This window comes from Liolophura sinensis, chromosome 1, assembly GCF_032854445.1.
Source record: "Liolophura sinensis isolate JHLJ2023 chromosome 1, CUHK_Ljap_v2, whole genome shotgun sequence".
Taxonomy (NCBI): domain Eukaryota; kingdom Metazoa; phylum Mollusca; class Polyplacophora; order Chitonida; family Chitonidae; genus Liolophura; species Liolophura sinensis.
Genome location: NC_088295.1, coordinates 54,371,822 through 54,398,836, shown reverse-complemented (window position 1 = coordinate 54,398,836; position 27,015 = coordinate 54,371,822). Strand labels below are relative to the sequence as shown.

Here is a 27,015-nt window from a genome sequence, read left to right as displayed (position 1 = left end):
GAGCTTTCACACATCAATATGCACTTCTGCCAGTGCAATACCTCAATACAACTGATTTCCAATGCCAAAGTAGAGCAATACCATTTGAGTTTTTCAACAACAATGAGACTATAGTCTGTCTAGTCCTGAAAATCTGATTTACACTGTACTTTCATGATCAATACTTTAAAGTACACCATGAGCTTGGATAGCTGAGTATGGGTATATTTTGTGTTAATTTATTTTTCTATCTTTCACTTTACATTTATGATTTATATCATGTGCTGAATTGTGCAATTAGCTAGGGTCTCCCAATGACAGACTATAGCTACTGTACTTCACCCAAAGTTTGGGATGTCAAAATGCACTTTCAGGACCACCAGAATGCCTTATAATGATACTTTTAATGCCAAAATTTCACGTATTTCTTGTAAGAATTTAATCACTGCACAATTACTTTTATTAAAGTGGCCATACAATGTTGATGGAGCTGTGATACAGAAGTAAAAAAGTGAAAACTGGAAAATACTAAACCTTAATAGATGATATAAAGTATATTACCAGCTAAATTAAACTACATAAGTCATATATACAGTCTCTGTAATATTAGACACAATAATTGAAGCCGGCATAGATGAAAGTTTCCTGTGAAATTGCATGTATGTAATGTCACCAAAACGTTTGATAAACACTTTACCACATGTTTGTGAAATTTAGAACAGCATCATTTTTAAAGCTGCAATGTGTTTATGTATCTCTGAAAAACACTTCATAGCCACGAAACATCAGATTGCTTTTCCATGCTTAAAAAACAGTCCTGCTGCCAGTGTATGGCAGTGATTATACAGTAAGACCCATGTCTTACAACATTGTTTCTTCTCATGTCCTACATGTACATAGGAAGGTCTTTCCAGCAATCTACAGATGGCCTTTGGTTTCTTTCAGGTTCTGCCCAGTTTCCTCCAGTTGTAGGAGTGAAATATTTTGGAATATGGAACAAGAAACACACCAATCAAAGAAACACAAAATTGTTACAATTCAATACAAAGTTTGGTGGGAAAATGACTCAGCCATATTTAATGAAGATAACTGTCACTATTAGTAATTTTGTTTCACTTCAAATGAGGAAAACAACTTCTGGCATGTACAAATGTACTGATATCATGTAACCGCACTGTCTTTTCCCATTTTGGTTAATAAAAATTATTATTTAACGTAACTTACTAACTTTCATCATTCCAATAAGCCACACTCAGGCTCTGCCCGGTTTCCTCCCACCATAAAGCTTGCCGCCGTTGTATAAGTGAAATATTCTCAAGTGTGGCGTAAAACATCAATCAAATACATAAATAAATAAATAAATAGCTAATAAGGCAAAAAAAATGTTCTACAACTACATAATGCATTACAAGCTCTATAAGGACATTTCTCAAAGCATTTCTGCTAGATGTATGTACAGTACCAAAGAACTTATCACATGAACACTGTATTTTAATAATTTCAACAATGCCTCTAATACCGCTAAAACCAAGACATCCACAATACAAGCACAAAAAATAAATGACCAGTGGGAATATTATTTGGAAAGCAGCCAAACTAATCTATAAAGGTGAGATGATCTTCAGTCCGGCGGTGCCCGGTTACTGTGACATGGACAGGAAACTCTGGTCATGTTCATGTGCAACAACAGCCATACGCAGGCAAATTAGTCAACCACTTCATATCATCACTCGCTCGATGGAATATACTGACGTTTACTTGACACACCACGGTCGACCATCATTCGCAAAGGATCAAATCTATCAGACAAGTCAGTGAGTGGCCAGAGTCGTTATTAGATCAATTCATTAGGTTTAACCACAGAACAACTGAGACAACTGACCTTAGTTGTCAGGACAATGGGGCTTCCATTACTATCCTCATTCGCCTTCCAACAGGATCGTCCCTATAAATAATAGTTATCTACTGATGGGGATAAAGGACATTCTGTGTATCGATATCAGAGTTAGGAAAGAATCTATATTGCTTCACAGGAAAATCACAGTGATTTTCAAAGCAAGACATATCATATTAAATATGATTATAACAATATTGCGCTTTTTTTACAATACCATCAGGGACACCAATGTATATACATGTATAGATGTCTTTGACTTGGATTTCATGCTTATTCACATTATTCAACAAAATGCCCTATGTCAACAAATCCCATAAAAGCGAAACCCCTGGCTGAAAGCAAATGTCCACGGCTCACTGGAGGGTAAAGGCCAGGGAAATGAATGATGAATTAGATGTGATGAATTAGAGATAAATGTGTTTGGGATTTTTCAAAATGAATTAGCTCCACTAGAAGGTCAGCACCTACATGTATAACTCACAGAAAACACCTTTTATTTACTATTTATTATTTATTATTATTTACTCCCACAGGTACCGCATATCACAATTTTGTGACTGATAGCCGTAGAACGGGATATTATTTAGCAGTATTGTCGTAGCCTACATCTGTGTATACTTGTACAGGATATATAACTGTTCGAAGCTACCAAGCCCTAACTATATATATATCGTTAAGATGGGCTCACACCAAAATAATAACGTTTCCCAATACACTGACCAACGAAGATGAGAGTACATGTCTCTAAACAGATGAATATTTGTATCCACAATAGAAAACTTACCATGAAAGATGCAATTATGCCCTTGCTAAAATTCTTCTACTTACATGTACATGTGTACATACTTAAATGCACATGTGTGTATACTTAAATGTACATGTGTGTATACTTAAATGCATATGCATGTGTACTTAAATGCACATGTATGTATACTTAAATGCACATGAATACTATTCATTATAAAAGCCATTATTAAATATGTTCATGGGAGTAACCCAACTGACCCTCCAAAATCAGGTACTACACATAACTGTTTTTTTCCTCTCAATATTTATTACCTTTAAATCCTTATCTTGAATTTTCATTACAAAAATTTTTTTAAAAATTCATAACTGACCTACCCTAAGACTATTTCTTCCGATAGGATTGCTTAATGTTTCAATTTCACACCATGCTCACTGTTAATTCCGAGCCAGATTTTTGTAACTATATATCTTGTTTGCCATGAGATGATTCATACACACTTAAACTATTTGTAACGAAGACTCGTGAATTTAGCTACGCCATCAATTTCTATTTCATGATGTACATACCTCCATCATGCTATCCCCATACCCTCCCAGTCACAGAAATGCTGATCCAAGTGATTCTGAGAGATACCACAAAGCCTGCTATTGAACTACGGAAAATCAATCAAATTATCTAGATTAAATGCATTTCGGGGACCAACATTTTAAAATCACCCCGGTGAATGTTGAACAATTTGGCCAATTACTTGCCGCTACCTGGTAACAAAGACCTGCAAGGTGCTTGCAAAAGAACAGCGAGATTAGCATATAAATGAAAGGCAGTGAAGCTAGGTCGTCAGCATTGACAGGCTGAAGTGAAGACAAGCTCCAAAGAATCTGACTATCCGTACACTCAGGCTAGTTATCTGCTGGGAGAAGGAAAGAAAATCAATAGGAGACAAAACGATGAGTAGGCATGCAGAGAGATGGTCATGTGTAAAACAATTAGAGCAACACAACAACAACACAAAACCTGCCTGTGATTTGACCACACGCTGTGTACCTTCACACAACCAAACTCAACCAAGAATAGAAAAAAATAAGAGAGCAGTTTCCGTTCTCCTATATCCCATGAGTTAGTCAACTGTGTAAAATAACAATATGCACAGAAAAACAGGTATACAAATCTTCAGCTACTCAAAATCTTCTGGTCAGCTATACAGCCTCCAGTTAGTACAGGAAGCATGCTGGCCAAACCATTAGCAAATTCTCTTGATTAGCACCATAATGTAAAATCTGCCAATTATAATACATGTGTCAGACGGGTTTTGGATCAGTACCTCATTATCCATATGCACGTAACCATTACTATACCATTAACTGTCGGCAATTGAGTTTAGGACAAGAGGCCAAAGGGATTGTAGCTGACAACAAATCAGTCACTTTACAACTCACACCATCTTGCACTAAGTGATAGTAAACTATAACTGTTGTTTAACACTTACAATTAAAAACTAGTTGGCTAGTCCCTGTTGTAAATATTTTTATTTATTTATTTATTTGATTGGTGTTTTACGCCGTACTCAAGAATATTTCACTTATACAACGGCGGCCAGCATTATGGTGGGTGGAAACTGGGCACAGTCTGGGGGAAATCCACGACCATCCGCAGGTTGCTGCAGACCTTCCCACTTACGGCCGGAGAGGAAGCCAGCATGAGATGGACTTAAACTCACAGCGACCACATTGCTGAAAGGCTCCTGAGTCATTACGCTGCGCTACCACGCTAACCAACTGAGCCACGGAGGCCCCCTGTAAATATTTTTAACTGTTTCATAACCCATGTTGAGTACAAATACAAGCAAGATTGATTAATCATCCATCGCAACCCTCACATCAGCCACAGGTAACACACAGACAGTAACTTGTCAGTCCCTCAGTTTGGGACCAGAACCTCATCATCCATTGTAACCCTCATCATCAGCCACCACCACAAGTAACACACAGCCATTCATTTGTCAGTCCCTCAGTTTGGGACCAGAACCTCATCATCCATTGTAACCCTCATCATCAGCCACCGCCACAGGTAACTTACAGCCAGTCACCTGTCAGTCCCTTAGTTAGAGATTAGAACCTTACCACCCATTGTAACCCTCACATCACACACAGTGCAACCCTCACATCCAGTAACAGTTAGCAACTGGAACATAATTATGTCTTAAACCTGGTAATATAGCATTTACTGTATATTAAAGGGGAAGAAAACTTTAAAAAACGACACTATAGGCTGAAAAGAGCACATTTTATTCTATCTGGTGGTGCCTGCTGCATAATTTTGCAGTTTTTCTTCATCATACATGTAAAGCCCGAAAACAGCAAAGCTGGCATAAATCACTGAGTCCATCGCGTCCTCCATCTTTAACACCCTGTAATTTATGCTGGGGGTGTCTTGCCTCTCAGCCAATGAGAGTCGTTAAAACTGCTGGCTGGTTCGTGTAAACTTGGAACCTACATCCAACATTCCGGTTTCCCGATCGTCAAGCGGAAAACGAACTGTACTGTCCGCTACCTTCTGGGAAGAAGAGTTCTACAGGAAATGTACAAACTGCACTTCGGCGGTTTTCGACGGCAATTCTCCTCCTAACACAGAAGACTTCAGGAATAGTTCTTCGGCAAAATGGAGTCACCCACAGCGGAGGTTGGGGCTGACTTTATTTATAATTTATCAATTTGGTTACTTTTTAGAATATTGTTTATGGTATGCACCTGCAAGGAAATTCATACTCTCTTCAATGGTATCTGATTGATATTTAAATTTTCTTCTCCTTTAAAGACCTAAAGTTTGCCCCTTAACTAAGTGATTCATTTTGCCTGATTCTGGGAGAACTTTCTATTGACCTTAGAAAGGTGTTTTTAGGTTTGCTCGATAGCTAGGGTCGAAGCTTATATTGAAAGATGTAAGCCTCAGCACCTGCCTCTCAAAATGTACTTTTAGAGCTGAAGTTTTAGGGTAAACACCCATCTACAAGTTACATACAGCGTACATGTGTGGCTTGGAATATTAAGAAACTGACCACAGTATTAACTCCACATACTCACACACACATGCAATACATCCAGGTGCTCACAGCCATGTAAACCATTCAACAAGCAGGTTACAAGCAAATAACCCATTTCACAAGTGATGAGTGGCCTGATTGAGAGGGGTAATTAGAGCAGAAAGTTATCAAATATTGACAGTGACAAGCACTGTAAAGAGGTTGGCAATCATAAATACTGTATTATGGCTGGATACAATAACACTGTCTTCCCGACCATAGCCGCTTTTGACGATCGATAATTCCCTGTACAAATATACTTTCTTGTTTCAACAACATGTTGGATTAACCATTGTGTATATTCATGACACTATGTAGCCTTGAAATTGTTGACTCACAACTTCACTCCAGTGCCCTCAAACATGCCATTAAACTACAGAACACAAGCTCCATTATTCAGATCATGTCCTTAAAGCATACAGTAAACTGCTATTAATAACATAGAATTGTTTGTGAAACTTTCAAACCAATTTGAAGATCCTAATATTTATTTTCTTATTTGCTTGGTGTTTGTATCGAACATTTTTCACTTATACAACATCGGACAGGACAAATTATGACTGGAGGAAACCAAGAGTACACCACCACCCTGGCTGCACTGGTTACAGTCACCATGGTACACAGTTCTTCCAACACTAATTTCCTTTGTGTACTATGGTAAACACTGTATTAAATTTTCATGGCCAGCAAGGACATACTAACATTGTCTTTCTGCATTAACCATTCGGAGTGAGTGCATGCTTGAGGTTTAACGTGGTACTTAACAATTTTTCAGTCATATGACGACAATTAACCGTTCGACGGTTTACTTTTCAACAAGGCAAGGAATGTTTGTTTACTGTATTTTCCCTAAAAATTTGAGTCCATTTTTTGAGCTAAATAAAGGTCAAAAAGGCTTACTTTTGGTGCAATTGTCCAATAGAATATAATCCAACCTTCTAAATAAAAATCAAACCATATTTCTATGACCAGTACTCTGAGAAGAGGCAAAATTTTAGATCAAATACAGTATTTAATTCATCTGATTGCTGTTTAATGCTGTAGTCCAGATTTTTTCACTGATATGATGGCAGTCAGCTTTATAAGGTATAAAAGTAAAATAGAATGTTCAAGCAAAAACGACTGCAGGTCTTAGCCAGGTAGGGCCTTGACAAAGGCAATCGATTATCAATTTTTTTTTATTTCAGTTAATGATGTTCACTGTGTAACACAAACAATACATCAGAACACTTACATGTGAAGTTTATACTGATAACATCAAACCACATAGAGATGTAAGCTGTGATACTGGTCTGTATCATGCAGAGTATTAGTGCTAAGCTTTTAACTTCATTTTTGAAGTTGTAACAAATGCCTTTCCATCAAGATTTGACAATGTTGTTTTTAAGGACTGCAACAGATAGTAGTAATTAATCCTTTTTCTATCTAAATATTCAAATAATAATGTGCAAGTCGATCAACACTCGTTAATAACCCTCTGGATATAGTGGGCACATTCCAATATCAATGAATGAGGCATCTAAAAAAGACGGGATATTCAATGAGCTCGGGTCCATTTTTAGTCATCCCTATTCATTAAGCCTCTAAATTAAAATTTGATAAACTACAAGGTATGTGTACTTTTATGTACGGCAACCAACCTTGTGATCCACTTCATGTAGATATGACCAAGAGAAATACATATATATATTTGAGGAATGATATCCCATGCGTATTGCATGTGACCAAGACATACACCCATACAAGTACATACATATTCACATCCTACATATGGGCCCTCCACTGTATATTGCGGTTGAAATTTGAAATCATTTATTTATTTATTTATGTATTTATTTGATTGGTGTTTTACACCGTACTCAAGAATATTTCACTTATACGATGGTGGCCAGCATTATGGTGGGAAGAAACCAGGCAGAGCGCAGGGGAAACCCACAACCATCCTCAGGTTACTGGCAGAGCTTCCCACATACAGCCTGAGAGGAAGCCAGCATAAGCTGGACTTGAACTCACAGCGACTGCATTGGTAATAAACTACTGGGTCATTACATGGCAGTAGCGCAAAAGAGCACAAAGATCATTTCTTGGTTCTGGTCACCGGGCTGTCATACATGTTTATATGACATGCAAATGCAAGACTGACTTCTTGGAAAAGCATTTACACCAGAAAGACATCTAGTTCACTACACTAGAAGTTCATCAAAGCAGAAAAAAAAGTGGGCTCACAAACAAGAAACAAAGATCCCTTCTTTAACAAAACACTGTAGAAAATTTCTAAATACCAAGAATAACCTTATCTGGTAATTAAAGTGAATGAACAAAATTTGTCCGCATTAATTCAGTGCATACAGTTTTGTGGGGATCACTGGAAGTAATGAAATTCTACCAAAATTTCATTAAATTAAAATTAAAAAACAAAAACTCAAGAAACCATATTCAATATTTCAAATAAAGTTCAGCATTTTTCAAGTAATACATTTAGTTTGGTTCTGATTGGCTCGTCCACCATTTACGGCCATTTAAAGAGTTTTTTTTCGTGTGTGCAACTTGATTAATTTCTGTAACAAAAGCTTAAGCGTTGGCATCAAAATTTTACAAACAAACTACAAAATCCCTTCTTAAAGGAGTGACCGTAGACTATATAATATTGAAAAACAATTCGTGAAAATCTCTAAAAACCAAGTGTAACCTTACTTGGCAATTAAAGTGAATGTACAAAATCTGCCAGCATTAATTCAGTGCATATAGTCTTTTGGGGATCATCTGAAGAGGTAATGAAATTCTACCAAAATTACTTCATATTTTAAAAACAAACTCAAGAAACCATATTCACATAAAGTTCACCACATTTCAAGTAATTCATTTTGACTGATTCTGATTGATTTATCCAACTTTTGCCTACATTTAAAGGGTTTTTTTCTCTTGTAATTCCTAGCACAAAAACTTAAAGCATTGTTTTCAAAAGTATTATTTTCAGCCATTTACGTTCACTTTTACATACCAGCACCAAATTTTAGGCAAAATACGGTGATTTATACTTACTTCACTGCGATGACCTCGCAGGTTAAAGTTGGATCTGGCAGGTGGGTCATACTTCTTGCAGTGGCTGGTGGTAAAGGTGACTCCCACTACGCCCTTGCTATTGCCTCCAGCCAGCCAGCCCTCCTGGTAGTACTGGGTGCGATTCAGCTTCCAGCCCTCCTCATCGGGCAGGGTGTCGGGCACCTTGCCCATCCAGGAGAGGCAATGAATGGTGCAGTCACAGCGCGACGAACTGTTCTCCTCAAAGTGGACATGCATGACTGCTAGTCCAGGCCTGATCCGGCCAGGCTACCAGTGAGGACAAGCAGAAGAGTTACATGACGACACTGTGATCCTGTCCCAGAGCTCTGGCTCGCTCACCCTGCTATGTGCCGGTCTACGGCTGTGCAAGGCCTGTGTTGTATCCATGGAGCCATGTTCTACACATCCCAGCCGTGCTGTCTTGTATGTGCCAGCACAGTACCATCCTGGCTCTGGATTACCTCCAATGAATATTCTGCATTGGTTCGGCCAACTGCAAAGAGGATAAAAGCAACGTCTGAGAAACGTGGATGGAGGGATAAGCTAACTGAAGTAGCTTTACAGTTGTTGGAAGCAATGGTTAAGGTGGCAGACAAACTCAGCATATGTCTGCGGGCTACAGCAGGGAGTCCACTCCTACTGACGATCTGTCTTTAATTCGTAAAGCAAGAGCTGAGACTAATTGGTCTGTAGCAATCGGATCATTGGCTTTATCAACCAGGCAGTGACCACATTAAGGCCTGCATGCCCTCACCAGTACACCTGACGTACCAATACATCATGTGTAGTACTGCTGGCTTATCCATCTTAGCAGCACTATATAAGGTAGACCAACAGACAACCTGGCAAGCCACTGAGCAAGTGGTGGTCAAGGAGGTTATTATGCAGACATGAACATCTGACAAAATTCTTGTTTTATCTTGTGTACATTATCAATATTTATTTATTTATCTGATTGGTGTTTTACACCATACTCAAGAATATTTCACTTATACGACGGCGACCAGCACTACAGTGGGAGGAAACCGGGCAGAGCCCGGGGGAATCCCACGGCCATCCGCAGATTGCTGACAGACCTTCCCACTTACGGGCGGAGAGGAAGCCAGCATGAGCTGGACTTGAACTCACAGCGACCGCACTGACAATATCAACATGTGTACGTATGCGTCTTCACAGTATTGTGACCACTCTACATCATCTTGAGGATAAATTCTCTATACCTGTTATGCTCTGATATAAGGGCACTCAACACTACCTATTACAAGATTAACCCAAGACGAACATACCACAGAATCTACCTGTACCTAAAATCATCATACTACCTTTTCATGGCTTTCAGATGACCTTGCTTTCGCAGCATACCAGAGATTTGTAAGTTGTTGCTGTTAAACTATTACATTTCAGGCTTTGTGGAGGATGGAGAATTCTTAAAAGGTCTGCAGAAACCCTTCCTCTGAGCAAGCCTTTTATTGATTAAATTTGATATAACATCACTTAAGGCTTGTTGAACCTGGCAGCATATGTCCCTGGCAGCGACTGACATTCAGAATCAGGTTAACACCCCTAGCTTATTCCAAGAGAATAGTCTTGTCAGTTCAGTATTGTTTGATGCTGTTCAGTGTTATACACACAGCAGTGGTGTAATCCAGCTCCAGACTCTCGAGAAACTGCCAGGCACTGTAGTCAAAGCTGGTCGCTGTCTGCAAGAGGTAGACTACAGTAAACCATTACATTGATTAACTGATCAATTATACATAGCGGGCTACCTGACAAGCAGAGCTTGAGTGATGGATTAATACTTACATGCACATATTTAAGCTATATATCCATATTATCATTCACGGGGAATATTCCAAAAAGTGGACATGATGTAACCTTCACATTCATTAGTACTGCAGGTAAATGTAACCGTACTATGTTGCCATGGTAGTTAAGTATACATGTATATTGAGGTTGAAATTTTCATTTTCACTAAAAATATACGTATACTTGTTTATGTTTTTGTGCCTTTTTTTTTGAAACAGTGAAGCAGTAGAGAGTATTTACAAAAACAACCTATAACTCTTTAGTCTTGAAAAATTCTGATCATTGCCAAAAAAGTACAAAAGCACCGAGATAGTGGTTGTCTTTCTTGGTTTTTTGGCCACCATAAATGATAATGTGAAGTGGTCCCAAGCTCCTTAAGCTGGCTGTTAACCAAGCATCTAATTTTTTTTTGAAAGTCAAGATGGTAAACCTGAAAACCGACTATCAATTATTCAAAACAATTTTGAAGTCCTACCACCTCAAGTTCTTATAGCGATCGTAAGTAGAGTTTCACTTCAAACAATTTTTGAGGAATTTAAACAGTGGGTGTTTTTCATGTAAACAGAGCTTACGTGAAATAAAACAGTTGCAATAAAACAACATAGAACTTAAGATTATTTTGTATTTCCTTTATGTTATACCTGTTCTCCACACTCTAGAAAATCTCCTTAAATCTCCTTATTCAGCTAATAAAACAGATACAGAGAATTCTCTATCATCTGAGCCATGTGACAACACAAGAGCTTAGAGATATTAAAAAGAATGCGTTGAAGTCTTCTGACAATGGAAGGATTACTCTAATGGTCATCAGGCTCCAGCAATCACCAATACGTACATTCTAACTGAACAAAACACCCCGACCAATTGGCAAATCCAGCCAGTCTTATTACTTTCATACTATGTGGCTAGGTGCCAGCCGGCAAAACAAATTCAATGTTTTGGAGTCTTTTGTGCCTCTTCTGACGGCAAGCCATGCACATTGCTATAGCCACCATATAATCAGCCAAACCATCACCTTAATATGATGGTGGGACAGAACGCATGTAGCTTCCCGGAATTGTACTTTCATGGCCGAATGTAACCCAGACGCTGAATGATTGATCATAATTTTATATTTGCTCCATGTTTGCTTCGTAATGAAAGTCAAAACCGTTTCACTTGTATTAATTTGGCACGCTACAATAACATGAGCACGTACACTGAGCAAAAATCCCCTCAGTATCTCAGCAACAAATGCTAAGAATCTTCAAACATGATTGTCAACTCCAGAAACACTGTACACACGACACGTTTTTGTCTTTTTGAGGACTATCACTTAAAAATGATAGTTGTTCCAAAGCTGTTCTTTGGGAATTTTTGATTCCAAAGTATACATGTACTTAGCAATTCAATAATTTCACATCAAGATCCATTTTATTTCATTTCATGTAGTGGGATGTGTACAAAGCAGCTTAAGATACAGACACGGTTAGGCCAGTGTCAAAGTCTCCCTGAATTTCACACGTATCCTCATTCATATTTGTGTGATATGAATTATTTGTGAAATGTCAATTGTCAAATGTGAAATTCATGCTGTCTTTGACACAGATAAGAATGAGGATTAGCATCAAATTGTACCCTAAAAATGCAAGATCAATGTCCATTTAGAAGTGGTGATGGATTTTTTTCTTCTTTCAATTGCCATCATTTATATTTTATATTTGTTTTTATAACAAATATTTTCTTCATACAGAGCACATTATTATTACTTCAGGGAAACATGTACATGAATAATTTACTTTCTATTTCTTTTATTTCTTCTCTTAAAATTAAAGAAGTTTGAACAAGTAGAATTCCAAGCAAATTAAAGTTGATGGATTTACATGTAAGGTATTTATGTCCTGTTCACAGAATTTATAATCCTCTATATACTGTAATTTTTCAACCTTTTGGCATGTTTGCATTTGCGCAGACTGATTAAGATTAATCTAGAATCCATATGTACTATTAAATGGGGGTAATTATGAAAATAATTATGAAAATAATTACCTGATTGCCATTAAACTTAAGCATGCACAAGTTCAGATTATAGGCAACATGTATGGTAGGTTTCATCAACATCAGCAAAGTTGTTTGGGAAGAGATGCATGGACAAAATCATATCGACGGACAAGCAAAGTTGTTTGGGAGGACGTGCATTGACAAAATCTTAATGCATGGAGAGCACCCTTATGCAAAGTCTTACATGTACATGGTCATAAGTATGAAAATAATTACCGATTTGCCTTTACACTGAAGCAAATACAAGTTCAGATGATAGGCAAGATGTATGATAAGTTTTATCAAAATCAATGCAGTAGTTTGGGAAGAGATGCATGGACAAAATCATATCTACGGACAAGACAATTGGGGTGATTCCAGTATACCACCCCCTACCCTCACCCACCCTAACTTGGCTGAAGGGGGGTATGATTAGGGGTCCAAACTAGTATCTTAGTGAGATACCTCTTGCAATCGTTCAGATTATTATTTTTATTATTCTTGGTCAACTCGTAAAACTGCAAAAATCTTGAAAACTGGTGAAGGCAGAAAAACCAAATGAGGAACATATGAAGCAACTTTTGACGTTTTGTGCTGTTTTACCAGTCACATGATTTAGCAGTCGTTTTGAATTTTATTGATAAGCTAAAGAAATCTTATTCTCCAAAACAGCTAAACCTGTCAAGATTAACTTTTTGTTTTCAGTTTTTGGGTGGATCACAATACCCATATTAAGTTTTAGTTTGGTATGCAAATAACGCCAAAACTGACCAATAAACTTGGCTCAAAAGTACGTCAATTTGTAAAATTGCTTAAAGTAAAAGAAAGCTAAAATGCGAAGTAAGGTTCATCATACAGACAACTGAAAACTATGCATAAAAATACTTTCATTTACTTTTTTTAGATTTTTTTAAGGTGTTGAAAGTTTGAAATATTTTAATAATAAGGTGGGCTTTATGAGCTATACTGACATTATCTAGGAACTCTGACATCACATCACCTTTTTCCTGATGTTCACCAGAAGGCAGGAACTTTTGGGAATCTTTTAACAGTAATCTTTTACTCGTGTAGAAAGAGTTAATCGAACATTCAGTGTCATGATTAGAGTTGGAAAAATTTCCTGTGAAGTCTGTGTTCCTGAACTCTGATAGTTATAATGGTCCATAAATTCCACCTCAGAATTCAAAGGTTTGAACTCTCTTCACAAAAATCTAAAAAATAAATGAAAGTATATTTGTGCATAGTCTTAAGTGGTCTATTTAGTGATGCCTACTTTGACTTTTAGAGGTCTTTTCCTTTAAAATCATTAAACACACTATCCGACGCCCCTTGACGTCACAATTACAAATCTGCAAAAATTATTTTTGTACTGTGTTGTTTTCATATTATCACCAATTTGACAAAACTACCCTTTGTAAACAACATGGGAGCTTTGAGCTTGACTGCATGAAACCACTGACTGCTGTTTAAGGTAGGAAGGGGCATCAGCTTTGCAAAAATGTATTCTTTCTGTCTTTTGCTCTAGGTAACAACTTTGCAACAACATACTGACCTTCTGTCTTTTGTCCTGGGCTTTCAGCAAATGATCAAAGCCGCCTTATCTCTGTGCTAGTCTTCAGTCCTTGGCAAATTGTAAATGATATCTGGCAGTCTAGGGTTCAAATCCAGTACATTCCTTTCCATTTTTTCAATGTTTTTTTTCTTTTCCATTATCATGAAATTGATAAACAACTACCAGAAGTGGTAAAGGACTAGTGACATGGACCCAAGCAACGCTGCTGGATAACAGCCTTAATTAGACATTTTGAAACCCTGAAGTTTGACAACCAATCCAAAATAGTTTTGTCTTCATAATCAGGGTGCTTTTCTTAAAGTCCTCTCATAAGAAAACAAATGTCAAAACTGTCATTTTCATACATGTGTTATTTAATACAGACTGATGTGGACAAATTTTAAAACTGCTTTACACAAAAAAAAAATTGGGGGCTTCATGCATTTTATTCAGCTCCCAAATGCAAGTCTGTGGCTAAAATTTACATGTCCATTCTAACTTTGTTCACCAGCCCGGATAGCACAGTTGGTAAAGCGTCCGCTTCAGGACCAGTAGATCCAGGATCAATCCTTGATCGAGTCACACCTAAGACTTTAAAAGAGGAAGTTGTAACTTCCTCGCTTGGCGTTCAGCATGAAGGGGATAGTGCAACGACTGGTTGACCTGTATCAGTATAATGGCTCGGGCGGGGTGGCTTACTTGCCTTCGTTAAGTCGTCTCAGTGAAGCAGCACTAAATAAAAGAGCAGTGGAAATCCGTCTTGCTACAAGGAGGCACATTACACGTACATGCACCCTAAAGATTCCTTCGTCGTCATATGACTGAAAAATTGTTGAGTACGACGTTAAACCCCAAGCACTCACTCACTCACTCGCTCTAAGTTTGTTAGGTACTTTGATCTACAAAATCATATTCACAGTTGCTACCTGTCTATAGTTTTTGTTTTTTTTACTTGTCTGTGTAACATGACACTTTTTCTTGATCTGCTCCAAAATTTCTCCACTCGCATGTACATCTATACATAAAAAATAACTGTATTTTGCCATAATTACCGCTTTACACGGATAACCAACATTCTACCATTTATGCCACAGGGAGTCATGCAGTGGAACTAGGATCTAAATGGCAGGCTCCATGCTGCAGGTTACCATCAGATGTCAGAGTAGAAGGGACTTGAGCACTGTCATAAGACAATTCTGTAACCATCCCTCAGGACTGCGTAATATGTTCTGTGCTGCAGGATGATTGTCGTAATGGCAAAATGCTTTTAATAACACCTGATTTTGGCCTATTTTTTTTTTAAATTCAGAAATACATGTAGAAGTAAAGCTAAGCAAAAAGTGAGTCACCAGGCAAAGTTGGCAGTGGGAATATCCTTCAGTTGCTAAGCTGCAGAGCAAGATGTGTTAGAATTACATCACTGAGCATCAGGGGATGAACACCTCATTAAGTCAGTTCTGGCCGTTGAAGAGCCAGTCTTCTTGGTGGTATTAAAAGCTGTACATTCTGTAAGCCAGAAAAAAACATTGGCAACCATATTACTTGAGTATTCAGTGCATTGCCAATTTGTGATGTCATTATCGTTTAATTTGACACTGCACTTCCTGGAGTTTTCAGAAATGCACCCGAAATGTATGAGGTCTGGCAATGATGCAGTTGAACGGCTGTGGGGAAAATCAAAGGACAGGGATTCCTTCCAGTTACATATGATATGGATAAACGTAAAAATTAAACAGTAATCTTTAATATGTGTAGACATTTTGTAGTCAAAAAGTGTGAATATGGACTTACTGACAAGCTGTTTGTCTTTATGACGGTAAATACATTCTCGAGATATCTATGAACAGCTTATGTGTTAAAACACATCTGTCAGATGAGCTGGTGAACATTTTTACTGTCACTTTATAACAAATTGATGCCAGTTACATGGAGAAACCCACAATCTTATCAGGATCACAAATCAGTTTTTGAATTTAAAAAAAAAAACCAAAAAACTAGCGGTGGATGCACTTGGTGCTTTGTTAATCGAATGGCCCATGTTAAAAGAGAAGATGTCAAAAGTTTGACCCACAAAAAGATCTACAATCAATGACTAACTGGGCTGTTTGTTGCTGTGCAAATCGTTGTATTATTTAATACTATAAGGGACAGCTAACACATCCTGTGTGAACAGTCACGGTAACAGGTGTGGTACATGTATATCAAGGTAAACATAACAGGTAAACAGGGCCTGTGTTAACTGCCAACAACTCACAGAAGCCAGGCAAGTCTGTCAAAATGTCAAAAATTTCACCTGAGCATATTTACAGCCATATCAGTCTTTGTTTGGATAATAAATATATGACAGAAGCCACAACACCTCATGGTCAACCAGGAATGAACTATCTAGACAACTCAGTGTGGGTGTCGTGAGATTTATTTATTTATTTGATTGGTGTGTTACGCTGTAGTCAAGGATATTTCACTTATACAGCAAATAATACCCAATTCACATGGGCAAAGTTAAGCTGGTTTAACTTGCTAAAGTGGCTTTGAGCCAGTTTGACGTTACCTACGTGAACGCAAAGTAGGGGCATTTAGTCTTTTACAACTGGCTTCGATTTAAACCACTTCAGATTTGACCCGGTTTAAATTTTGGCCGTGCAAACAAGGTATACGTCAGATGCAGCCAGGGGGAACACGGAAACATACTGAGGTTGCTGCCAAACCTTCCCACATACGACTAGAGACGAAGCCAACATGAGCTGGACTTGGAACTCACAGCGAATGCATAGGCACAGAGGCCACTGGATGATCCAATGTACAGCATGATATGAACACATCATTTTAATACACAAACAGGTGCTGAACATCAATATTACTTATGGATTAAAGTGTCAGAGAGTACATTTTTGTCAGCTTTAATGTTTGTTTTTGTTTTAGTTAGTTGTACAATTTCGGAGGAGGGAACCAGGGAAGGCAAACCACTTCACAAGCATATGGCATCTGATAAACTTCTCAATATGTACATGCCAAATGACAAATCAGTCAGATTTTAACATGATTGTACAAGTTCTTCAAACACAATTCATGCCAAAAAAAATTTTTAAATTAAATCAAAAAAATATACTTTCTATTTTTATGCAGGGATATGTATCAGCTGAACAAAGTTTGACAGAAAGGAAGATCATATTTGGTTTACTTGACTTATAATTCGCTATCATGTTTACGTGAGCAATCCATAAACGAATGCTGCATTGTGGGAATATTTGCAATTGCCTCATTTTCACAGTTTAGACCACGGATTTCCCCTTATAATTCTCTTAACTGACATTTTTGGAAATATAGGCCCAGGATTAGCTCGGAATCAAATGCAACTCCACCAAAATCAACATCTAGTGACAATATACTGTGAAGTATTTAATTTTCGAATGGAACTAATCGTGTTGCTTGATTGTGTTAGTCAAGAATGGATGACTGGGGTTGAAATACTGGTTGTTGATTAAAATGACTCATCAAAGGTGCGAATTTTAGTGACAACTCTCTGAATACTGCTCACAGTAGGTTCAAGGCAATCTTACATATCTATAATACATCCCCCATGGTTTTAATCTCTAATCCAGGATTAGCGACATCGCGGGAAATGAAAGAGGGTCAAAGCCACCCTTGATAATACCTGTTTGACAAACTTGTGTAATTTCGGCCATATCATAACTAAGACAATTTCTCAAGATTTTGCTTTGATTAAATATGCGAAAATTAATTTCCATTCACCCATTTTTGAAGTAAATCCACGAAAATAAATTCCAACGAATAATATGTACTTCACAGTCTTGGGAAAACAGTATTATTTTGAAACCACTCATCAGTTGAAGGCGGTCATTCATTGTTTGGAGGTCACTATTCCATCACTTGTTGGAGCTCACTGTTACAACACTTGTTGGAGCTCACTGTTACAACAATGTTTGGGCATTACTATTACTGGTTGGGGGTCAACATTATAACATTGGTTGAAGGTCACTGTTACAGCATCAGCTGGAGGTCATGAATGATGGAGTAGAGATGGGAATAAGGACATTTCTATATTTGCAGTAAAAAATAAATGTGAAGAGACTACACTACATTATAACTTTGATCTTGAATGATCTACAATGCTTATGCCTAATTGTGTCAGATGTTTAGTTAAACATGACACATATATATGTGTAATTAGGATCATTACATACTCATCCGTAGGCTAACGCATCCAGATGGAGAGTCTGATAGATTGTGGGTTAGCCTAGCTTTACATCCATCCACACGCACAATGACCATTCCACAGCTCATTGGAACCGACTTAGTCATGCAGTTCTGTGAAATGAGTCACCAACCCGACACTGTAATCCAGTCCACCAGTTTACATGAATTAATTACCAAACACACGCCCATGCATTCTCCAAGAAGAAGCTTTTTACACATAATCAATGACATTACCATTCAATGCCAATCTCAACTGCTTGCTGACCACTGAGTGGACAGATGGGGTTTACTTCATATTGGAATAAAGACTGCTATAAGTTCATACATGTATATGAACAAGGATAAACATTTCAAAAGGTAAACACCAAAGGCTGCCAGAAAACTGGTGGCTGACTTACAGAAACATTTACCCAGAATATGTTGAGGAGCAACAAGGAAATGTAACACTATTTCACATCATTTCCAACACAAGATGCTGGGATAGAATAGAAGTCAAACTTGACCTGTAACTGAACACATATCCTATACAAATTTTACTCCTTCTTTTATCTATGTACTTAAGTAAGTATACCAGTACCGTGTGATCTATCAGCTGTAAACTGACTGGATATATGATATTGATATCTAACACAGCAGTTCAATCTGCAGTCCAAACTGATATTATGTTATCAAATAACGATACACCACAAAACTGTAGCTAATGTCATGACTAACACATCTCGGTAGTATCAAATTATTTGGATGATGGAGTTCAGTATTAATACACTCTGCCTACTGGTGAGGGCGTATCAAAATCAGTACAATTATTCAAGTGTAGTGTTGGAGCTGATGGGTTTTATCAGACGTATGCAATCTTTAGGTCAGAAAGAAAAGTTTTAAAAACTTAGCATGAATCCCAGCCTATAACAATGCTGTTGTAATTTTGAAAACATCTACCTGGCGGTCACGTCGCCAGCATAACCCATCCAGAGACAGTGACCTGAGCCAGGAGCCCTTATTGTATCAGCAAGCGAGCTGAACTGGGTCACAGGTCAACCCGTCGGCAGTGGCCACACGTTGTAACTGAGGAATCACCCATGAGACAAACCCACAGATACTGAGCTGGCAATCCTCGTAAATGATAGTAGGCCTATTGTATCAACAGTTATTTTATTTATTTGATCAAGTTTTACTTTGTTTGGGACTACCAAAGAATACTGCAATGCAGCCAACATTATGGTGGGAGGAAACCAGGCAGGGCAAGGATGAAACTCACAACCATCATCAGTTTGCTGATCTACAGGCGTTCAAAAGTACAACTGCACCAACAGTTTAAGCAGTATAAGAGGTAATATTGTTCTGATGTGTCTAATTTCTGGAAAGCATCTATAAATTGTTGGTCACTCTGACTTTCATTGCCAACATCCACAACTTTTTTCTGTCATATACTGCCTAGCTGGTGTTGAAGCCCTGTCAAAATCAAGTTTCACTAAACTTTCATTGGGTTGAAAAAAATCCAAAAAAAATATTCAATGCCTGTTTAAGATTCTTTGAATACTAGTCGTTCATTGAAAACTGACAATAACCAGGTGTAAACCAACCTTGATGCAAACTGTATATTCTTTAAATGTCTGCCAACACCTGGATGATCTCCACCACATTTTGAGACATTAATATACTATATGGATATGCAAATTATTTTTGTATATTTCAGAATATTCAACACATTCATATGCTCATGACGAAAGTAATTTTTACAGTCCTTGCAAACAAATAAGTGACCAATCAGAGCAAAGCTTTTATGGATGCAAGTTGAACTGACAGCTGTACCTTTATGGAGTAAAAGACAAAGACAGCCGCATAACTTTTATAGAGCGTAACCAATCAAGGTGTTTACAAGTTTTTTATTAAAACAACATTTCACTTGGTCAATGATAAAATACAGTGGCTCCAGTGACTTTCATAGCAGAGAAATCAAGCCAGAGCTGTCACCTGACGGTAGTTTCCCTGTTATCGGAATTGTCAGACTAAAATAGAAAACCTTACCAATATACAGGTTTCCGGCTTTGTGTAGCCAAACGAAAGCATGTTTGTTCCCTGATTCATACATCAATGTAAAGCTTAATGTGTCAGCTATCAAAGGCATGATATTTGGTTGAGATTGGACTACTTTTTCGTGTTTTATGATGGGTCTTCTATCCCAGGCATTGAAGTTATGTACCTTGTTATTTATAGTTAGTATATAAATAGTGTTACGGCATTTCTGCCATCTATGTCTAGAATATATATTTGCAACACCAGCACTGTGTCTGTGTAAGTGTGACAATAACAAATAACATGCAGCTGTAAAAGGGTCGGGTCAGAGTTCTTACTTGCTTCAGTGCAAAGTGGTACTGTATATAAAATACATTGACATAAATGCATGTTTTTGTTTTCAAAACTAACATATCTAATTACTGTATCTTCGCCTTATATAGGAAGATTTATTTATTTATTTGATTGGCGTTTTACGCCGTACTCAAGAATATTTCACTTATATGACAGCGGCCAGCATTATGGTGGGTGGAAACCAGGCAGAGCTCAGGGGGAAACCCACGACCATCTGCAGGTTGCTAGCAGACCTTCCCACCTATGGCTGGAGAGGAAGCCAGCAAGAGCTGGACTTGAACTCATAGCGACCGCATTGGTGAGAGACTCCTGGGTCATTACGCTGTGCTAGCGCGCTAACCAACTGAGCCACGGAGGCGCCCTTATACATGGGCCCGTCTCAAATTTTAAAGGGGCTTAGCACGGGATATATGTATATATATATTTTTAAAATCAACGACAATCGTACATTTAGGTTACAATTTTTCCTTTAGAACGAGACATGCTTGTGTTCGTTAAGAGCATTGCACTGCTCTGATGTAGGCAGCCAAAGGAACAACTGTTCCAAGACCCAAACCTATGACACCACACAGTCATGTTTGACAGATATCTATCTCGCTCAAAAAGCTATACTTACTTGGCCCAGCGTAGCTAACCTCTGAATGATTAACCAGCTCGATCACGGTTTCATTCAAGCCCTCTTACATTTACATTAACAACTGGAAAGTGATGAGCGACACAAAAGTCAGTAAGTCATGTGCGAATGCAGCCTCATCCCCGCGTCAAATCTGACAGCAACCAGCAGCATCTGCGCATCTTTGTGATTGCCGCTTCCGGATATGAGGAGAACTAAAGGGAGTTAATTGTAAACACTTGCTGAGTCAAGATTCAAGAGTTCCTTCCCTTGAGCATTGAAACGGACGATTGTGTTTCAACTCGTCCAAAAAATGTCTCAATGATGAGTAAAATCTTTATCACCAATTAAAACACTCTCTCTTTAGATTTATGAAGCACCAATCGTACTAAGTTATTCGCAGACTCATAACTTTAAAAGATGTATCGCACATATGTTCCTACTGGAGGGCCTACAAGCAGTATGCCCGAGCCCATTTAGCTTGAGCTAAGTATACCATACTGTGCTCTCTGCACGGGTACAGGTAATAACCTTTCAACTTGACCTGAATTTTCAAAATATCTGAACTATTATTGACATTCTACCAGGTCCTGAATATGATATTGTTATACACGAGTAGCTGCAGTCTATATGCGAGTTGGAAACCTCAGTGAAAAGTTGAATTTTTTGATGTGGAGAAAAGGTTTAAGAAAAACAAGAAAACCTTCTCAATTTTCTACATCCTTGTCTTCCAGCCACAGCTTTTGAACATCATGGATAGCATTGCAAATTTTCTATGAGTTAGAAAAGAATACCTGTCAATTGATTTATTTATTTATTTGATTGGTGTTTTACGCCGTGCTCAAGAATTTTTCACTTATACCACGGCGGTCAGCATTATGATGGGACGAAACCGGGAAGAGCCCGGGTGAATCCCACGACCATCCGCAGTCTCAGAAGTAGGGGAATGGTAGGGGAGCATGTTCTTCACCCCCTACCCCCCCCCCCCCCCACTCCCAAAAACACCTTTCTACCCAAACATACAAAAAAAATATTTAATGTTCATTGTTTTCTTCACTGTTTCAATTGGATGTTAAAATATTTCTTTATTTTGTTCAACGCCTTGTAATTTTAGATATTTTAACTTCGGGGAAAAGCGTTGATGTTGTCATGGTGTCTGAAATTTTGTAATTTGCAAAATTGGGCAATGTAACTCAGCATTCAAACCAAGTGAAAACCAACGTCTAGTAATTCCTCCGGAAGGTCACTTATCCTCCAGCACCCAGCATCCGGCAAGGCGATGATACAAACGGTGCTAATGCTAAAGGGGGCGTGTAAATTGCTACTATTTATGCATTTGCATGAACAGTTAGAACAAAACCCTGGCTGAGCTAAACAGAAAAAAGGTCATGTTTCACGGGCTAAGTGTGGCCATTTGCCAACTATCACACTCTCCATGCCGTACGTCATTAATTATATTTATGAAGCCATGCATCCATGTCTTCTATCACAAAGAACATAAGAATATACATATCCAGTTTACCTAGGTTTTTTATTGTAATGCTGGATAGGAATTCCCTTTGTGATATTGTGGACACTTCTGTAGCTTCCTATTGTGATGATCTTCGTCTTAGCACACAAGTTTTCAATATTTTCAAGTTAAAGGCCCATGGACGCCCGCCTATAATTGACTGGGCTAGTCGTTCCGCTTGCCTACATGTACTACCCCACCACCTCTCTGCCTCTACAGGCCTCATTACTCCGGTCAGTGCATAATAAATATTGTTCACTTTAACCGCATGCGCTATTAGAGTAAATATTTTACGATTCACATAGCGCGTATCGGTATTTCAACGGAAAGTAAGTATGTACATGGGAAATATGGAAGCGATCCGAAACTTAAATTTGTGCCCCAATGTGCAGTATAGGCCTTCTTCATCACAACCTTGAAGATGAATGTTTATTTTTTCATTCTTAGAACAAGTTCAAACGCGCGTGCTGCTATATAGGGTCCATAAGCTTCCGGGGCCCATGGACCCTCGCCTCACTGGTTGGCAGGAGGAACCTCCGTGGCTCAGATGGTTAGCGCGATAGCGCAGCCTAATGACCCAAAAACCTCTCACTAATGCCGTCGCTGTAAGTTCAAGTCCATCCCCGACCGTACGTGGGAAAGCCTGTCAGCAACCTGCGGATGGCGAAGCGGTTTTCCTCCCAGGCTGTTCCCGGTTTTCTCCCACCGCCGCTCCCCGCCGTCGTATAAGTGTTTTCTATTGTTTTTAGTGTTAGCTACTCTTGAGTATGGCGTAAAACACCAATGATATAAATGAATAAATAAATCATTGGTTGGGATAATGGACCCCAACTTTTCATTTGCGTCCTGGGTGGGTTGTAATGCCTGGGGTCTTTAAGCATGATACTTCAACGGCGGCACAAGAAGACAATATATGTACACACCCCTAAGGACTCCTCATCGTCACATGACTGAAAAAATGTTAAGTTTCTCAGCTCTTATGTCTGCTGTGTGAAAGATATAACCCAATTTACTCAAAGCTGTGCTATATCCTAGTTAGACATCCAATATGAAATAATACACAAAGCAGGCAATATCTGGATCTTCCATCTCCCCTTTTAATGTCCCAAACGATCCTACCAGTCATTTGTAATTAGCATATACATTGTCACATTGTAAACGCAAGGACGGCAGTTGGCAATCGTGTTATATACACACATATACATACGCACATATTAAATAAGACACAACTGGATAAACGTGTGGGAACTTTGTTTTGGAAAAAAGTGAATTTATTGCAGATTTATTCCGTCATTAATAATGCAGACGTCAACAAAATGCATATATTTAGTGTGACCGAACATTATATGGCTACAAACATTGCTACTATTGAGGATATAAAGTTGGCAGAAGAATATGTTCTTGGAAATTTCACCAATTATAACGGTTCTCGTTCACGTGGGGTATTGTTCAAACCCCAGGGTTGATAGTCTGACAAATTTGCAGCATATCTGACAAAATATATATCACAGTGTACGCTCTTTAAGTGTTCATATCTTTATGCAAGCAGAGTTTTAAACTGGCATATAACAGTAACTAATTAAATCATTTTTCACCGTACTTTTTGTAAGATATAGGCCGTTATAAGTATAATTATTGGCAATGAAAATGTATGCAGGCCATAATGCACTTTGTACCAGGGGACCCTTTAACAAAGCCATTTCAGGCTAAAATTGTAACTTAAATTGAAGTTTTAAATATATGCATCAAGTCGATAAAACTCTAAACTAAAGAAGTTTTGGATGTAAGCATAAGATTACTCTGTGAAACGGGCCACACTCACATCTTGACTGTATGTGCAGTAGCTGTTAAAATGGATCCCACATGATGATTCACAATATTAAAAGAGTTCATCTATAGAATAACGCAGCCTTTGGATTTCGGAGAAGGCGCTTTCTCCTCTCCCTTTTCCAGTCGTATCAATTCCTGCACCCCTTGCCTCATTTCTTGGATAGCCTCAATCTCTGTTAATCCTAACCTGCGCTTGTTGGAGATGTCGTAAACCCCACCTACACTCTCCGTGTGCTCGCCATGAATTCCCCTGGCTTGAATGTGATATTTATCACAAATTTCTTTGAAGTCTGGCATGGCCGCAACTTTGGGGATCTTAACATGGACGCTGGCTCGTAGCGCTGTTCCAAGGTTGCTGGGACAAAACGTAAGATAGCCTAATGTGGGCAGGCGAGCAAAGTCCAACTTCTTTTCCAATTCTTTGATACCTTCGACTAACCTCTTGTAGACGGCGGCCAGGTCTCCGCCCTGTTGCATAGAAATGATACGAATGTGGTCCTCTTCATTTACCCAGACCAAGAAAGTCTTGTTGTCGTTGAAGAAGATCCCTCTTCCGGTAGGCCAATCGTTGTAACCACCGGCGGCCTTCAGGAAACGGTCGCTGTCGTTGAAGAGAAAATGGTCTTCCATAAGCTGTTTTTGCGTTTCTGGGGACATTCCGTCCAGAGAATGGTAAGTACCCTTCAGCTCTCCAGTCAACTGCTCCAGGGCTTCCCTCGTCACCTTCTCCATCTCTATTCGTTGTTCTTTGGTGAGTGTTGGTGGAAATCCATAAGAAGCGTGACTGCGTCCCACCCGCACGCGCGTCGAAACAATGAGCTCACCAGATGGGTCCAGATCACCAAAGTCAAGTTTGTCTACTTTGCCAAAATTACAAGCTGGGTGCTTTAGTTGTTTGACCTTGTGGTAGTCCATGATAACAGGGTTTAACAAGTCCGCAAAAACGGTGTAAGCCTCGGGGTCAGAGGCGTATACCCCAACCCCACTTTCGGGGTTCTCTGCCCCAGACCTGATGCATTCCGCTAGGGTTCCGCCGAATTTCGTCTGCTTGTCTTTCAATTTGTTGTACACGTCCTCAGTACAATGTTTCTTCAACAGAGACTTGCTGTCCTCGGCGGCGCACAGTTTTTCCCAAAGTTCGTCTAGGGACGACATCTTGAGTCTTCAAGGCAAAATAGCTAACAACAGTATATGTATATTCCTCTATGGAATCGGTACAATGTCAGAGTACCAAACCGATCACACTGACTGAAGTACAATATGTCAGATGGTGTTTATATATTGTGAAGCGTTGTCAAGGGGCCTCGCGCACACTATTGTTCCTGTTGTGACTGACAAACAGTGTTACCTTGGCAGTTATTTAATCCAGTAATCGGGCGTGACCAGGAATGACCAGTAATGTTAATGCCCGTTCGTGTCATCTATTGTGATCAACTGGACAAAGGTTGTATGGAAGCATGCATGAGTGATTTATAGATGTTAGAACGATTTATATATTGATATTGGCTTGTACGCAATGGATAATGGTTTATTAACTACATGTAGTTTTCTGCAGCTAAAGCACTATTGTTATTTTATGAACAGACGTGAATCTGAACGACTCAGTGCTCCTTGACACATACTTGTATCGATACATGACAGACCCGTGGCACAGTGCGAATTTGATAAAACAATTTTGATTGATGTCATTGGAAATATGTCAAGTTTCTACATGTAAGTTTTTATTTTGTATAATATTTATTATTATATGTTAGAGCCATTTTATAGGTCAAGATTTGATAAATCCACTTAAATCCATACAGGAATCCTAGAAGATGAACTACATAATATGCACAGATGCTTCTAAGATACGGGTCACCCAAAGGGAAAAACAAATACATCAGGCGGTACGATCTTCTCGTTCCATGTGCAATCTTATACAGCTTCTTCCATTTAAATAGGCCTACAAATACACGCCATTGTTCTATATAGGTTTATACAGTAGAATGATTCGAAATGCTATAGCCAGGGCCCAGACAACAACCCCACAAACTTTGACGTGACTAGAAAACACATTTATTTATTTATAGGTTAATCAGTCTGACCCTACGTCACTGTTAATGCAAGGCTATTTCCATTTCTTCAACTTGGGTCTTCTCTAACGTCAGTAACAAAGTTTGTCTCAGTTCTTCTTCAGCTATTGTATGGTTGTCCCGTACATAAAATCTTGACGAAGCATACTAGACCGAGACGTGGGTTTTAAAGGCACGACCCCTGCCGGAATACAGCAACGTACGTAAATTAGTGAACAGATGATTGGGACTGTTTTTGTATACGGCCAATTAAATTTAGTGT

The 27,015-nt window shown here is 38.6% G+C and overlaps 2 protein-coding genes across 2 annotated transcripts in view; both read right to left on the bottom strand.

Moving 5' to 3' along the window:
• LOC135462098 (tubby-related protein 4-like) overlaps positions 1-21,456 on the bottom strand; it is an 81,290-nt gene extending 59,834 nt beyond the window's left edge. The window contains exons 1-2 of the mRNA XM_064739457.1: positions 21,345-21,456; positions 8,746-9,259 (exon numbers count right to left, since the gene is read on the bottom strand). Coding sequence (XP_064595527.1) covers positions 8,746-9,003 — 258 coding nt within the window. The 5' untranslated portion in view covers positions 9,004-9,259; positions 21,345-21,456. The remainder of the gene's footprint in view (positions 1-8,745; positions 9,260-21,344) is intronic.
• Positions 21,457-24,186: 2,730 nt separating this feature from the next.
• Positions 24,187-25,901, bottom strand: LOC135475134 (arginine kinase-like). Its single transcript, XM_064754898.1, has one exon. The coding sequence runs from the start codon at positions 25,834-25,836 to the stop codon at positions 24,745-24,747; it is 1,092 nt and encodes a 363-aa protein (XP_064610968.1). The 5' UTR covers positions 25,837-25,901; the 3' UTR covers positions 24,187-24,744.
• Between the last annotated feature and the right edge of the window lie 1,114 nt (positions 25,902-27,015).